This window comes from Helicoverpa zea, chromosome 26 (genome assembly GCF_022581195.2).
Source record: "Helicoverpa zea isolate HzStark_Cry1AcR chromosome 26, ilHelZeax1.1, whole genome shotgun sequence".
Classification (NCBI taxonomy): domain Eukaryota; kingdom Metazoa; phylum Arthropoda; class Insecta; order Lepidoptera; family Noctuidae; genus Helicoverpa; species Helicoverpa zea.
In genome coordinates, this window is record NC_061477.1 from 6,698,126 (window position 1) to 6,715,404 (window position 17,279).

At 34.5% G+C, this 17,279-nt stretch overlaps 2 protein-coding genes across 6 annotated transcripts in view; one reads left to right on the forward strand and one right to left on the reverse strand.

The window, feature by feature from the left end:
• The window catches only part of LOC124643174 (deubiquitinase DESI2), a 29,625-nt gene extending 21,070 nt beyond the window's left edge, over positions 1-8,555 (forward strand). For 3 of the 5 annotated variants that reach the window (XM_047182049.1, XM_047182053.1, XM_047182052.1), the window contains 4 exons: positions 1,092-1,180; positions 2,323-2,405; positions 3,137-7,243; positions 7,476-8,555. In XM_047182049.1, the coding sequence (XP_047038005.1) occupies positions 1,092-1,180; positions 2,323-2,401 (168 nt within the window). In that variant the 3' untranslated portion in view covers positions 2,402-2,405; positions 3,137-7,243; positions 7,476-8,555. Of the gene's footprint in view, positions 1-1,091; positions 1,181-2,317; positions 2,406-3,133; positions 7,244-7,475 lie in introns of all 5 variants that reach the window. The other 2 variants (XM_047182051.1, XM_047182050.1) reach the window with 2 other exon arrangements.
• Positions 8,556-9,608: 1,053 nt separating this feature from the next.
• Positions 9,609-15,715, reverse strand: LOC124643169. The gene is made up of 4 exons (XM_047182044.1): positions 15,656-15,715; positions 14,890-15,060; positions 13,456-13,557; positions 9,609-12,833 (listed from the first exon to the last, which is right to left on the reverse strand). Exons 1-4 carry the CDS (start codon positions 15,713-15,715, stop codon positions 9,648-9,650), a joined length of 3,519 nt encoding a protein of 1,172 aa, XP_047038000.1. The 3' UTR covers positions 9,609-9,647.
• Positions 15,716-17,279: the final 1,564 nt, after the last annotated feature.

A 17,279-nucleotide genomic window follows, 5' to 3' on the forward strand; every position in this document is an offset into this window, starting at 1 on the left:
TTCAAAAAACATTATTCACAAGAAAAATCACCTTTAATTGCAGGGTTTTTTCTTTAATTTCAGCACTCACACATCTTTCTAAAGTCAATTTAAACGATAATTAACAGAAAAAACTTAACGATACATAGTCACTTTGTACTACATAGTTTATCATAAGCAAGCACCCTGTATCTATTATCATTCGCATTGACAGCTAAGCTATCATTACAGGGCAGCCGGACTAGTCGGATGTCGGAAACGAACTTATCTATAGACCTCGACACTTTGTAAGCGAACAGAATAGATATCGGAAAATAATACCTTATCGGAATGGAGTAGTTATATTTTATTGTTATTGTGATTATTTTACTTTCTATTGGTAATAAAGTATAATCTGAATTATGACAGTATCTATCTATATTTTTAATCACATTTGAGCACTGTTTTTACAAGATTTAAAATTTTGATAAAAGCAAAGAGTATTTGATTCATATAACAATGTAAGGTTAATGATACAAACGAAATGCAGTCTCTGCAAAAAAAAAAACAGAAATATCGAAAAAAATAACGGCTACATGTCTCATGGATAAATCTAGTCTATGAGAAGATTTGTGTAAATTAGAAATAACTTCTTAATTATTTCATTTTATTGAGCCCAACTTTTCTTGTGGAGAATACGGTCAAAATTGTGATGATGACCTCGATGGCGCAATGGTCACCATGCCGGACTGCCGAACCTGAGGTCCCGGGTTCGATTCCCAGTTCGGTCGACATTTGTGTGATGAGCATGCTCGTTAGCCGTGGTCTGGGTGTTACAATATGTATATATGTAGCCATATGTAGTTTATCAGTTGTGTTAGCACCCATAACACAAGTTAATTAATAACTTAGCATGGGGCTAACCGACCGTGTGTGAAAAGGAGTCCTGACATTATTTATTATTTGAATTGAAGTTCTTAGTTATTTATTTCTGTACCTAATCTCATTTGCGGAGTTTCTTGAAGGCTCTGCTCAATGCGACCAACTTTTTGGAACCGTGCAACTAGCGTGACGTTTCATAGGAGCCTGCAAAGGCCTATTTGAAATAAAAACATTTGAGTTTGGCTTTGCAGGCGCTATGCGACCACGACATCCCGGCGTGGGTGAACCGGCTCGCGTACGTGAGCTCGTGCGTGCCCTTCCTGCAGCGGTGTCTGCCCAAGTGAGTCTCTACTTATTGTATTATACTTACCATATTATATGTATTCAAGGAAGATCGCCTGATCTATCTCCGGTCGTGTCGGATTGCCGTCCCATCGGGTTATGAGAGTGATGGAATACGGAGTGCACCTGTGTCTGCGCAAATGCTCGTGCACTATAATATGTCCTGCGCAGCTGGCTGATCTTCTTACATGAGAACAGCCGCCGTGGCCGAAATCGGCCGTGGACGCCATTATTTTTTTTTTATTCAAGGAAGAATAGTGCATTGTATAGCTGTAAAACTTTTGTACTTTTCATTATCTGTCTGCCTGCCTGTATTCGAGTTTACCCTGTTGCCTCTCACCTGGGGCATAGGGCTCGCAGAAAAAAAGACTAATGGTTAATGGACTAATATCACTTTAAAGTCAGATTTTTTTAATCTTCCTTTAAAGAATATATAATATTCCTATAAAGAAGAAAGAAGGTGAAGGAAATGATCTAAAAGCTTATCTTTAACATATGTACCTACTGTTTAGAGAAGAATCATAGAAACTCTTTTTGCTGTGCACATTTTTATAACATTTTAGCTTCAGAACACATCAGATTCTTGAGCGTTTAAAACTGTTAGTTAAATGTGAAATACTCAATAGAGGTTTTCATAACTTTAGACTTATTTTTCACATAACTGTCGCCAAGGCTTATCCGTATCTGGTAGAAACAATTCAGTCTTTTTTTTTTTTTTTTTTTTTTCAATACTCAATGACTTTATTGCATTCCATAATGTGTACAGGCTGGTGGGTAAAATTAAAAGAAACAATTATGGACCCTGTCGGGCACAGCAAAGTTAGTTTTTAGAGGAGAGGACGAAGAGCGCTTTTTAAACATAATAATATTGAATTAAATGTAGAAAATCTTATTATATTTAGATATTTGAGTAGGTATTATTTCTGTGTAGATTTATTTACATTTTAGCTGTAGTTTTTTTTTATTTTTATTTATGACTCAATAGTAAGAATTTAATTAAAGGTATTGCACGGTAAGTAAGGTAAATAAATTGATATATTAAGTCTTCTTCTCATCAAACTTCTGATATGCCGTTACCTTTGAATAAATGATATTAGCATGAATAACTTTACTAACAATACGTTTCAACCTACTGAATAGAGAGTGGCTGACCCCGGCAGCGCTGCAGCAGTCGCTGGCGGCGCACTCGCGCTCCTCCTCGCCGCAGACGCCGCAATAGCTAAGTGAGTACCACCCCTTAACATTTTAACGTTTACCCTTCCCATTTTACCTTTTACCCTTCTCATATTACCGTTTACCATTCCCATTTTACCTTTTACCCTTCATATTTTACCTTTTACCCTTCACATTTTACAGTTTACCTTTCACATTTTACCGTTTACCCTTCACATTTTACCGTTTACCCTTCACATTTTACCACTTACCCAATACCATTCACCTTTTGCCCCTTAGCCTATTTATCCTTTACCTACTTACCGTTTATTCCTAAGCGTATACGATTTTAACAAATACTCTTCATCGTATCCAATACGATTTTACTCTTCACGTCAAGTATGCATAAAATATGGTCAAATTTCCAAGTTACGTTAAATATGGTGTGTTTATTGAGTAGGGGTATTTACGTCAGTGATCGATATTACTGTATCCGTATTTCCGATGTACATTCTCATTATTTTAATTACCTGTGATTGACCCAGCGTTGGTTTTAAAGGTGTTGCAAGCACACCTCTAGATTATGTCACGTCAAACAAACCTTACCTCCCCACTTAGAGACTTTTAATGATTACTTAAGTCACTCCTTAGTGACGGAATGTCATACAAATCCATTACTAAGGAATGGCTTAAGTAACCATTAAATGTCTCTGACTGGGGAGGTTACCACCTCAGACCCAGTTGCCTAGCTAGTATATTCTCTGCCTTTTATTTATGTATTTTTTTCTTTTTTTCCCAGCAGAATATGTACTGCACTGTTGCAGTTAAGCAGTCAGAAGTGTTGTGCGAACTAATACATACTAGAGTTAAAGTTAGCTAGTACTTGGTTTGGCGCATTGTCGATAAATACTAGAGAGGCGGGCCGCGCGACGTTCAACAATGTTTTAGTCGATTTTGTCTATGAATCCAAAAATCGACTAATCGTACAAACTAAATTGTTTAAAAACGACTTCGACGCGGCTCTGGCCTTTACATTATATTAATCTAATTATAGTTCTCTTGTAACGTTAGTAAAAACCGAGATAATCAGTCAAAAAGATGTCAATGACTCACTCAGTTTTTATTAACATTTGCAGTAGTGTTGTCCCCGTTTTAAGAGTTCCTATTTTGAAATGGGACCTTATTTATATTTAAAACTTTGACTTCTGAAGGAATTGAGCATTTACATAATTTTGTTTTAAGTAATTATGTGAATGATAATATATTTCTTCAATGCTAAGTATCTCTAAATTGATTCTATTTCTTTGTATATTAGGACAAAAGACAAAAGATTTTTATAATACTTGATGTGTTTAGTTAAGGTTATATTAGCCAACATTTTATTTATAAATAAATTTAGATTTTCATAATCATCACGTAAATTATATTCATTTCATTTTAATATAATCATTTTCAGGCATTTCTTTTACTGAATAAAAATAGGAATATTGGTTTTCTTATTTTGTCGTTGGTAATGTAAAGATGGCGGATGTGTGAGTATGTGTGTGTGTGTTGACATAAATATACGTAGATCATTGTAGTCCGTCCGTCAGCTAATTAAAACAGGCGTGATTCTTAAAAATTAATACTAAGTGCGTTTTCTATCTATTTTTTTAAGTCGCGTTTTGCAAAGGGTGGGAAAATACAATTTATATTTCAATTTTAACGGAAACCATAGTTTAAACGGAGATATTATTTAGTCAAAAAGTGAAATATTGACTAAAAAGAAATCTTAAATGAACAAAATTATGTTTTATCGATGTTTATATTTGTTGTTTTAACAAAATAATATTTAGTGCAGTATTCACCTGAAGGAGCACTTTTCCCAAAATATTCGCCAAAGAAAAAATCACTCCGCCGTTTGTGGGACGCGAAAAAATTACTGAACTAAAAAATTAAGTACCTATATCTTGTTACTGTTTTTAAAGAAAATCGTTTGGGAATTTAGTATAATCATGAAAAATAATTTAAATATTAAATGTATAAGTATAAATGTGTCTAGAGTTGTTCCATGTGTCACGTCATAGACAAGTAGACGTCATGTGGGGATGAGCCTTTCAACTCTACGTTTATATTGTACATTTTTAACTATTATCTTGCTTTTTGAATTACAATTTTGGGTCCGTATTACAGATGAGAAATAAGACACATTAATATTTTTTTAAAGTAATTAAATTATTTTCAAGCATCGTGGGCTTACAGGTTATTTAATTAGATAAAAACAATGAAATATTTAATTACTTTTCTTCTATATTAAGCCATTTGGTTTCTCAATAACAGAAGTTATGGATATGGTCGTACAAAGTTATGTAATACGGACCACAGACAACCATAAATATTTCAATTAACTTATTATAGTTCGCTGGTTTTTACTTATAAAATATAACTATAGTTTTACAAGTCAAATAATTTCAGTTTTCTTTACAAAGTGCATGAACTTATTTTATTACATTTTATTACATAGATAACTCGGTTCATTCATTAATATTACTAATTATTCTTAATTTGCAAAGCCGTGACGTGTCAGGATATAATCAAAGTGCACTTAGATATCGTGCATTTACTGGTTTAATTAGACTTAATGGATTTAATGTGTTAATTGTAAGAGTTCCTCTATACAGGATCGCACTCAAGGGTGTTGCCAGACGAGAAATACATTCATTTGTCTTTCAAAAAGGAGGATTTATTTTAACGACGTAATTTTTTAATGACACGAAAAATATCTAGATTTTTTGGCTGTGGTTTTCTAAAGAAATATGTTTAAACGTAAATTCAGTAATTGAGTTTGAAATGTGTTGTGTATGCTCGTTTGGTTTCACCCTTATTGACTTATTGAAATACGCTTTATATGAAAACGATCCACAGATCGTAATCCTAACTAATATTATAAACAGCGAAATTGTCGTTTCTATGGTAACGGTTATACGCTCATTTTGGCGTCAGTTCATTGTGATCTTGATCACTTATACACTGGGTTACATTATGGATTAGAGAAAAAAAATACCTATACTTTGTCTCAGGCTCAGTCTGCTGTCGAGGACGCTTTTACGAAATAAAAGTGAATACTTCAACTTGTAACGGGAACTGGGGGTGATAAATATACTAGTGGAAGCATTCACCATTAGGTCAGTCCATCAAATAATAATTATTATAATCAGCCGTATTAAGGCCTCACACTGAACTGATACTAGAATGAACGTGTAAACACCGCCTTACGAAGCAACGGCAGAACAGAGTTAGATGAAATAGGTCCTAATTAACCATAGCTATATGAATGATACTAATCCTTTGTAGAAAATTTTAAATTACCATTATAAATTATTTTAAAATGGCATTTTCCCTTGGTTGCATATTCTATTTATTGCATTTAAAATTAAACAACTTTTTTGGTATTTATTAGTGTTGCTGTCATCTTTAAAAACGTTAGATTTAACTAGAAGGAGATAGCAACATCGATAGTTTTGTTTACTTTATCGACATTAGAGATTGTGCTTACTCTTAGAAGAATGTTGAAATTTTAAATTTCAAAACTTGAATGTTATTTTTACGATTACTGTTCCTTTTTTTTGATAAAATGAATTATTATAGATTTTTAAATTATTTCCTGTATAACCCAAAACTAGACACCATTTTATCTGAAAGGCGAAAGATTAGGAGTATTTGTGTACTAATTCATAACTAAAATTAAGCATAGTTTGATCCTGATAATTTCACAAAAGTGCCATTGATATGATAATGGGAATTAATTAAATTAATTTACTAACTATAAATTATTTTTTCGCTGCCATTTTTAGTTTTGAAAGGATCTTAGAAATAGACAAGGTTTCTTAGTAAAATAGGGTTATTGGCTTGAAATATTCAATATGAGCGAAACATGATTATTATAATGTTAACCGAAATTTTTCAAACTGTGTACTTGACAATGCGCCAACGAATAACGTATTTCAAATGGAAACACTTGTGTACGATATTTAGATTTTTTTCTCTGGAGATATTTGGTATGAAGAAAATTTTTTTTTTTTTTTTACAATCATAACATTGCAAAGTTAAATCTTTTTACGGTTACACTAGCAGGCTGTGACGGAATGTGGCATGGCGGTAATTAAAACCATGTTTTTTTTTTCGTATTTGAAGTTATCGTACGTCGTGTCGTCTAGTTGAAATACGTGTGTATCGTGTGTAAGTATCGGACTACACAATAATGTGCCACTTCTCACCTCAGTGTTTCAAATTATGACGTTTTTACAAGTTACGACTAGTTAGGGTATAATATGTGAAGTCGCGGGACCGCCCTGTCTACTACAAGCTTATCTAGAGTTTTTACGAATAGCTTGCTATGTCTATAAGTTATTTAAACATTTTAAATAGTTTACTCACTTTTTGTACCACCTCTAAAGCAAATTATTGACTTAATTTGCGGATATATCTCTATTAATATCTATATAAAATACTTTTTCGTTTAATTCTTCTTGTCTTTGAACTTTTACCTAGTTTTTATAACAAGATATTTTTAAAGTTTACAAGCAGTTCCTATAGCTCATGACATCCTAACTAATATTATAAATGAGAAAGTAACTCTGTCTGTCTGTCTGTCTGTCTTTTCTTCACGCCTAAACTACTGAATCGATTTGTGTGAAATTTGGTACAGATATAGTTTGAAACTTTAGAAAGGACTTAGGATAGTTTTTATTACAAAAAAATATAAAAATAAAATTTATTCCGGACATATAGCGCCACCTATTGGTCAAACCAAAAATCTACCTTAAGTTACTATTCCACGCGAAAGAAGTCGCGGGCAAAAGCTAGTTGTCTAAATATTTTTTAACACCGTGTGTAAGTCAGGGCGTTTCCGCGACTAAAAATACTGTAGGTTCATCATCCTCCGAGCCTTTTCCCAACTATGTTGGGGTCGGCTTCCAGTCTAACCGGATTCAGCTGAGTACCAGTGCTTTACAAGAAGCGACTGCCTATCTGACCTCCTCAACCCAGTTACCCGGGCAACCCGATACCCCTTGGTTAGACTGGTGTCAGACTTACTGGCTTCTGACTACCCGTAACGACTGCCAAGGATGTTCAATGACAGCCGACTAAACATACTGTAGGTTCTGATCTATAAATATAATATGCAAATAAAAGAGTTAAACTGTTGAATAACACTATAAAATATTACTGTTTAATGTATGGTGAACAAGTATGGTATGTCAATATTTTCTTTTTTGTTGTAAGGTGAATTTTACTTGCGTGAGAAAACTGTAAAATAGACTAAACGCACCTTATTTTAAATATTCTCAGTTTCTGTGAGTGCGATGTAATTGTAAAAAACTGAACTGAATTCATGGATTTTTGCTTTCATTACTACATTCCTCTCTGTGTACTGTCTCCAATTGTTCTCTAAAAATGACTCAATATATAGACTTGGTAAATAACCTCTTTACGTGCGATTACTGAACAGTTTGTGTCACATTTTCAACTCAATACATACAAAACTGAGCTTGTTAGTTATTTACCAAAGTTTATTCTAGTTATACTTACTTACGGCCAGTTTCTTCATCAAAAGTTAAAGTTAAAGTTATGGCTAAAGTAATGTCTAAAGTAAAAGTAACGGTTAAATTCAATTTTTCTATTAGTTTTGCTGTCACTTTAGCCTTGAAAAAACGAATTTGACCGTTACTTTTACTTTAGACATTAACTTTAACTTTTGATGAAGATACTGGCCGTTAGTGTTTGCATTTATTTGACTTTGTGTTGTGCATGTGTGTATATTATTTGTACCTAATCGTAGGCCATATTTTTAGCTTATTATTATACTATTTTATGTAACGCGTTTATTCCTCGAAAAGGTATACTTTTGAAATGTTTGTACAATTTATTTCTAGTTATGATAACTATGTAGTTGCGAGTTGAATTTCAATTTGATGTTAGTCTTGAGTGTGGGATAAAGTCTCTATTTTTATTATGATGTGGTAACTGAGGATGTAACGAACTAATCTAGATGTTAAATAATATAACACTGTTACATACAAGTAAATCAATGTACTATATTCTATTCGGTGTATCGGAAACGTTGTGGATATTTTCCGATCACTGAATGGCGATATTTAACGGTTTTTCACAATATTGTCAGATTCAAGTTTGGCAATAGTATAATTTTTGAATGAATAAACTGTGTAAAAAGTTTGCAATCTGATGTTTTATTTCTTTACCGTTAGCTAGAGATATGATAGTAGATAGATTGGGCAACGTATGGACGGGTAAATATTTGACCCAAAGAGCCCTTTGGACGTTATTTGCTCTTAGTTTCTAATTTCTCGACCTTTGCGGTGAGAACTGTACGATTGGAATGCAGTTGAAATGCGGTCCGTCTGCCTACTAGAATAGAGCCTTAAACTACTACCTGTGACAAATATGAAATATCATGCCAGAACGTGACTTCAATTCTTTTTTTGCTTGAATACTTTCCAAATAATGACATCATCATCAGGTCCAGGATTTGATGGCGTATATCCTGAGAAATCGAGGGCAACTCTCGAAAATTGTAACCACACATCGGCCAAAACCTTTTCATTCAGGTGAACCTAAGATTACACACTGCAGGCTAAACATTCAGCTAATTGTCCCAATGGTTGGCAATTTTTTCTAAAGAGTCCTGATTCGAGACAAAGTTTTCATTCGGTCTGAGTGTGGCTAATATACCTGTTCTTTGTAATATGAGTAGTGGATTGATGAGCCCAAACAAACTATCAGCCGAGTAAGTTATTCACATAAAATCAGTATTGGCTGGTATCAGACCGACTAAAAACTTTGATTGTATTTACGATTTCTTCAAAAATATTTTTTCCAATCATCGTGCCAACTGTCGGCCTACTGTTTAGAGTTTAGAAGGAATATAGACAACTCTAAGCGGAGCGGGAGCGGTACATATGGCGCTGAACCGGACCGAGTGGAGAAGATTGACATACAGTCACGATCCTCAGCATTGAGGGAACGACCAGAAGAGAGAGAGAGAGATAGACAACTCTTAAGCCCGCCTTCCACTGCGTGCAGAACGGACCCATTACGAACCTACATTAGACAATCGAAATGCAAGGGAGAACTAATTTTGTCTTTACTTGGCGCCAGCTATTTCGCTTCGTTTTTATGCTGTTATTAGTTACGAGTTACGCGTTGAAACTTCAATTTACATTCTTTAATATAACTGAATATGCTTTAAAAACCCAAAAAATGAAACTACTTAGTTTTCTTACATTTATTTGTATTAATTTAAACAAGTTCTTTTAGTTAGTCGTCGTGAGTGTCGGAGACGGCGTTGGTTTAGGCGTCGTTTCTTCATCTTCAGAATCTACACTTTCACTCGACTCATTTTCGACAGAGACCGGGTCGTCATTCGATCGTTGAAGCTTATGATGTATCGTTTTTATCGCACCCTGCGTTATTATAGGCCCACTTTCATAATGCCGGAAATGCGCAGAGGCAGAGGGAACAACAACCTTGTTTATTACGATTTTCTCCGGAATGCTCGTCTCTTGAAATTGGACTACTTTAGGAAAGTATTTCGCTTCATTCACCTTATTCAGTTCCAACAATTCTTCTGGCGTAATACCCGTGTTCAGAGATTGGACGTATGTGATCTGATCATTCAAGTTCTGGTTCTGTTCATCCAAAATCTTTGCCTGAATTAAATCTCCGCCGTTGAAAGTCAGTTTCATAATTTCGTCTTTAGGGTAACCTTGCAGATTTGGGGATACTTCTGTTACGTTAGATATTAGTATCAACTCTTGTAACAGCTTCATTGGGTTTGCAGCTAGGTGTGGATTCTCTTTTAACAAAGCTTTAAAGTTTGTTATGAAACTCATAATAGGCAGCCTGTATTTAACGTAATACACAGGATGGTAAATAAGTGGCTTCATATGTTTGAGCATGTACGTTAGTTCAACAACACCCAATTCGCGATCACCCATCTGCAAAATCTTTACTATATTATTAACTATTTCGGGATTAGCTCCGCTATCCGGATTAAATAAGCCTTGTTTTTGCAACCAATCGATAATCGTTGAAACATCATTATCCGGAGTTTCAATTGCAATACTAGGTATTCTGTCTTGATTGTTTGGACGTGGTTGATCATATATAAGTTTTGGACCGTTGACTTGATCAATTATGCCTCCTATATCGATGTCTTGAGGTTTGTAGATTGGAACTTCAACTACATCAGGTTGAGGTGACTTAAACCATTCTAATAAGTTACTGTGCAGTCCTCCTTGATTTAAAAGAGTTAAAATATCAACAACCATCTTAGGATTGGACTGTTTGTATGGTTTTAGCAGAACTAATAATGATTTTATCTGGGTTTCTTCCAGTTCTCCCATTACGTCGTTTTGCAACAGTTGGGTGATGATCTCTATAAGTTCTGGCGTCAATAGCCCCTCGTTGTTCAGGAAGATCAAGATGTCCACAAATCTAGAATTCATAACCCCAGGTGTATCTTCCATGAGTAATTCAAACAGACCAGTTACTTGACCCGGATACATATGAAGAATGCCCAATAAGAAATGTATAATGTCTATACGTTTTATATCTACACCTCTCATGCTAGGATTCAAGAATGTTAATATAAAATCTAACTGTGGTCGACTCAACTTCGTACTTTGAGTCAATAGGAAATGTATTATATCAAGAGGCTTAGAATCAGTTTGACCATATGCATATGGCTTTAAGTTATTGAATATTAACTCCAGTTGTTTTGGATTAATTCCTATTTCATTCCACCTGTCTAAGTTGTTAGCAACATCAATTGCTTTGGGCTCATCGATTCCATTTTTAGACTTTTGCAAAAGTAAGAATAGAATATCTATTTGATCTGGACGCAGTAAACGAGTTCGGTACGCCTTTATTAACCGAATTAATATATCAGCTAGTATTTGGTCCAATTCACCATCTTGGTATGGTTGCAAGAGATGCAGTATATGTTTGACTTGAGTCTCATGTGGTTTCATTTTAATTAAGTTCAAAATGATGTCTAATATTCTGGTATCTATGGTGCCGGATTCATCTGGTTTTACGAAAGACAGAATTTGTTCTGTGAGTGTATCACTCAATGGCCATTCTTCATTCTTTTGGGAATTGAGCAAATTCGTCAAAATTTCAATAATCCTTGGGATATCATTATGTTCTTTTGGAACAAACGTAAGTAACTTTAATAACTTCATTATGTACGGACGGATATTTTGAGGGTGTGAATCTGTGACAATCTTCACATTATCAATCAACTCCACAATAGGCGCATTGTCGTCATTCTCTAATAGTTTTATTATGTAATCGATAATATTTTCTGGAATTATTGGCTGGTGTGCGTCAGGCAGAACCGGTCTTAATATTTTCGGCAGATCCGTCTCTTCGCTATCCACGATCGTAATCTCTTGTGGGATAGGGACTTTCGGTATGTATGGTTGGGCAGGTAAACGGATATCTTCAGGAATAAGATAGTCTGAAGTAGGAATTTCATATTCTTTGGGAATGTCATATTGTTTAGGAATGCCGAATTCTTCAGTAGTTATATATTCTTTCTTAGGTTTGTGGTAATTCGGGGCAGTAATATATTTATTATTAATAGGAATATAAGGATAAACGTATTCTTCGTTAGGAACATATTCCTTGGGGATCTGGAACTCTGAGGCAGGATAACGGTATTCTTCGGAAGGAAGAATATATTCTTTCTGAGTGATTTGAATTTCCGGTGAAGGTATATGGTATTCTTTTGTAGGGAAATACTCTGTTTTAGGAATTATGTATTCTGTCGTAGGATAACGGTATTCATTGGGAGACTGGTATTCTGGCGAAGGAATAAGGTATTCTTTCGTAGGGTATTCGTTAAACGGTACTTTGGCATAATGTTTTGGAATTTTAACTTTAAGTGTTGGAAGATCACCTGGATTTATATCACCATAACGATCATCTGGTGGTGTCTTCGGTTTCTTTGTGTCAAGCAGGTCTAAAATTGTAATGATCAAGGTCTTTAAGCCTGGTGCCTGTTCGGCATAACCTGTCGGTCGGTCGTCAGGTTGGTTGCTGGCAAAGTTATACAAATATTCTTTACATTGGGGGTGCTCCATTAGTTCCAGATATGCCTTATAAGCTATTTCTATTAAACTGTCGAGCGCATCTTTGCACTGAGCCTGATCCTGAGCGCTAGGAACTTCGTATTGCAATATAAAATTAGTTCTTTCAGGATGTTGTGGTTTGTATAGTTTGTGTTGCTGTTCTTCCAACTTGTGATCTGGCAGACTGTCTAAATCTTGATCGATTAAGTCGACAATGTGACGTAACTCCGCTGGCAGTTGTGTAATTTGTGTAACGTATTCCATTGCTGTCTTAACTAGATGCTTCACCGCTTTAGGGGAAAAACATAGCGATTTCTCCGCTACTTGCTGTCCTTCCTCAACGATGTTAATGGATCGTGGTACCTAAAACACATTAAGAGCAACCTAAGCATTATTTCAAGTTATTAACTTTGTTTTATCATGAACTCCTGATGTTCGTTGAAGGTGTATTAATGAACCTAAAATACTATAGAACATTGGCCTAGATATTTTATTGATTTCATCATCATCATCATTGGTATGCCTTACCTCGACTAACATAAGCTTATTATTTTTGCTGTTTTCATCCTGACGAATTTATCTACAGCCTCCATCCTTTTGTACTGTGTCTCTCTAAAGCGTGTTATACGTTATTTTCTCGGAAGCTTGCCATATGACGTCTCACACAAGCACAGTCATGTTTTGTTCACAATATTCAGACTGGTGAAGTTACTAAGTAGCCACATTCAGACAAGCCAAGCTTCTTGACATTCGTACGCAGGGGGTCAAATGGATGGGCTGCGGGATTGTTTGAAAGAGTTACCGCGGCCCTGTTACATAGAAGGCCTACGACGGAACACGACGTTTTTAGTCAGAACGAGTCTGACACTCCGTCACCCTAACCCACAGCGGGAGGGGTCAGTTGATGATTTTTGACGTCGTTAAAAAAAAGTTGTCAATTTGTGTGAATTTTACACAACTTTTACAATAAAAAACTATATTTTACCATGTCGATCGTTGAAGGCGCCGCATAGGATGTACTGGCCGAAGAATAACCGTGTGCTGTGTTCGAGATAGGTAGGCTAGGTGTTCGATATCCATAACGACTCTGGTGGACGAAAGAGTATATTACGTGTTTGGTTAGGTTTTATCTCTTCAGACGCATGTTCGACTTAAAGAAAAGACGCCATCTTTTTTTTACAATATCAAGTTAATATTATAAAACCCTTTAATTTTCAATTTAGAATAAAACCCGATTTTGATGTACGTTCTAACTACGTATGTATATTAGACAATCTTTACCAACAATTGACGACCTCGATGGCGCAATGGTCATCATGCCGGACCGGGTTCGATTCCCGGTTCGGTCGACATTTGTGTGATGAGCATGCTTGTTGGCCGTGGTCTGGGTGTTATGATATGTATTTATAAATATGTATATATGTAGCTATATGTAGTTTATCAGTTGTGTTAGCACCCATAACACAAGTTAATAAATAACTTACCATGGGGCTAACCGACCGTGTGTGAAAAAGGTGTCCCGACATTATTTATTTGTCCCGACAATTCACAAGTGTATAAAAGTAATATTACCACTCATCAAACAGGCTATGGTTCTATAAATGACTTACTGTCATATCAATATCATGATATCATTTCCATGAACCTGATTGGTCGACATATGTTTTAGAGAACTCGCAAGCTGCACTACATCGGACTAGTCACGTTGGTTATCTGCGCATTGTGTAATAAAATCCAATGGATTGCTTAACTTAAAAACACGGGCAAGATTATTGAAAAAAATTGAAACTATTAAAATAAATGTAGTGCCGATGTGCAATATTCACGGTTAATTTGTAACGGTATTTTGTTGATTATTATGCTTTAACCAAAAATATCGGCACGAGTGGAAAACATTTCTGGTTTTGAACGAAATTCTGAAGATGAATATGATTAGACCTACAAGATGAAACACGAATGCGATGATGACTTTTTTCCCCCTTTTTGTTTCTAATTTCAGTTAAGTCCACTTATCTGTTATTAATTTGAATGTTTAGTTTTAAGTTAGAAGTTAAGTAGTGTTTTATTAGACTGTTTAAGTATGCATGCAGGATTCACATCGAGTAGATATCAATCTCATGTACATGATATATCGACTGCTTGTTAGTTAATTGATAGATTGTATATCAGTTTTGTGAATTAATAATAAAAAAAAATCAAAAAAGACAAAGTCTATTAGACACATAAACGCAAATCAGAAAAGCTTGATTTTTCTCTTACAATTCCAAACAAATGATAAAACTTTTACTCTTCCTTCAAATAGTATTAAATCTTGTCAATAAAGAAACGAATGGAAACTTTGCGCTTTACTAGTGATTTAAGTGACAATGGATCCAATGATTACTGTTAGAAGAAAAACCGTGTATTAATAGACACTTACCTTAATCTTTTTGAGAAGGGGTGTCCCATCAGATAGCATTTGGCTATGATTTTGAAGTAATGAAGATGGATCAGGATTAGTCTTTCGATGCCGCTGATCTTGACAGTTACAAAGTCTATCACAAGAAACCTTCTGATCTACAGTAGTTCTGGCTTCTCTTGTGACATCAAACTTCGAAGAAAATAATGAATTTGATGAATTAGGAGTTTGAACTATAGTTACAGCCTTTTTATCGTCCCACTGCTGGGCACAGGCCTCCTCTCACACGAAGAAGACATATTACCTTATGTATACCTATCAAAATTGTTTTGTTACTTTCAAAGAATGCTGTATATTCGAATGTTGGGTTTATATTCTATATTAGTTGCTGCTAATAATGAAAGCACAAAAAATGTTTTAAGAATCATCAGAGCTCGTCATTAAGAGTCTATTATTGAGTTTCAAGATTCCCCACTTCATGATATAAGAATAAAAATGGCATATATAAAGTGAGATTAGTTTTTTAGTAGGTTTAGAATGGAGTAAAAATAAATTTTAATGGAAAAATCACCGTTGTGGTAGTATCTACATCCTCGCGCGATAGTTTAGATCGACCCAAATTGAGCGAAAAAGCATCGCCTAGCTAACTGAATAATTGACTTCACTTGTTAGTTAGAATAGTGGTCATTAATGTGTGAATGTTAAAATATCCACGGTCCGCTTTATAAACACTTCTTAACGGGCCTAAATTCACTTTCGATATTTTAATGGCGATTAAAACACTTACCCCCAAAGTTCCCGTTATTGAATTTAAGAACAAAAAACTATACACTAGGCGAAAAATCATTATGGTGTATCGGAGCCTCAAGTAGCGTCTGCAAAATATATCGAAATATACACAGTATATAATTGATTGACATGTCACATTATATACCGTGAAATGGGAAACAATAATTGAATGATTAAACGCAATTCTATTATGTACAAAACGACGACCTGTTTTGCAAGAAGTACACGATTGAATGCTTTATTAGAATATAATATTGTTGTGTTTTCAATGATTTGCCGAATTAAGAGAGCAGTGTTTAGCATGTTTCGATTTCTCAAGAGGCTTAAACGAATCTATGAGGGATTTGTTAATACCTTATTTTGGGTTAAGGATAACAGAAGAAAGTATAAAAAGGCCCGACGGGCTGCGTGTGTTTTCAATTAACGTCTCAATATGTTCGCAATCAGTGGCATACTGTAATACGAATTGAGCGAAACTTACTAACTTACATAAAATCCAATTTTCTTAGCCGTGTTTTTTTAATTAATAGTTATAATTTAACATGTAGGCTTACATGGTATAAGAGATCTATCGACCTTGTGGAAAAGTCAGGATCTGTGTGATGATGATGAATATTGCAATAAACGAAATAATGATACAAAAAAAAAAACTTACCAATCTTTAATTTTTGTGTAGCTCTTCAGTGTTTTAGTTTTACTAGGCACACCATATCGTCTCATGGCAGCCAAATTCCTGTCCGCAAGAAAGCGTGAAGTCATTAGTATTTTTTTTTTCATTTAATAACCGAGAAACCCAATTTATAAAATTGAAATGAATAAAAAAATGGGTTGTTCTAATAGACATCCTTGAGGCACGCCTCTTAAAAACTCGTTTGTTTTTGAACTATTCTGAATATTGTAAAAAAAATCTATTTATATGTGGACGCCAAGTCATTTAATTGCGTATTCAAGACATTGAACACGGAAAAAAATTGTAATATATGGTTTAAGTGCTATGACAACAGAGTCAAACGCTACACTAAAATCTGATGGTAAAAGGTTACACCTTTAGAAAAGATTTTTTGACTCAAAACCATCTTTTTTACTGTGCTTAACTTGTTGAGAAAGTGTATAGTTTGTTAAAGAAGTGCAAAAAACTCGTCTCGTTTGGAAGTAAAGGACCAAATCGGTTCAGCTTTCATAGCGTGAAAACGTAACAGACTCAATGTTATAATAAAAGAGTAGAAGAGAAAAAAACTAATGATTGTAGGTAATAAAAAATTCTTTGGAAACTGCAGTCGAAATTTGGTTCAAAATACTTAGAATATGTAAATGCTGGTAAAGCGAATTACCTTACAAGATCAATTATGAAAAGTTGTATTTCAAGATTGTAGTCAATGGATTAAAATACTAAGAAAACTACTCACCAAAGCAAGCGGCGTATTAAATTCATTGTTCATTATTAAGTCTATTTGAATGCTTCTTGAGTAGAAAATTTCATTGCTTTCATTTTTTTCAAAATTTCATTTCATTCATAATTGCATTGGATTGTAGGTACACACTAATTTCGGAAAGTATAGAAAAAACACTCAGTTTTTTTTACTTTTAGTAGGTATTTATTTTAATTGAAATATATGCATATC

Coding starts and splice junctions, on each gene's coding strand:
- LOC124643169 (XM_047182044.1), bottom strand. CDS start 15,715: ATGATTTTTCGCCTAGTGTATAGTTTTTTGTTCTTAAATTCAATAACG. Junction 15,061..15,655: donor CAATAACGGGAACTTTGGGG/GTAAGTGTTTTA, acceptor TTTTCTTCGAAG/TTTGATGTCACAAGAGAAGC. Junction 13,558..14,889: donor CCCTTCTCAAAAAGATTAAG/GTAAGTGTCTAT, acceptor TTCGTCCACCAG/AGTCGTTATGGATATCGAAC.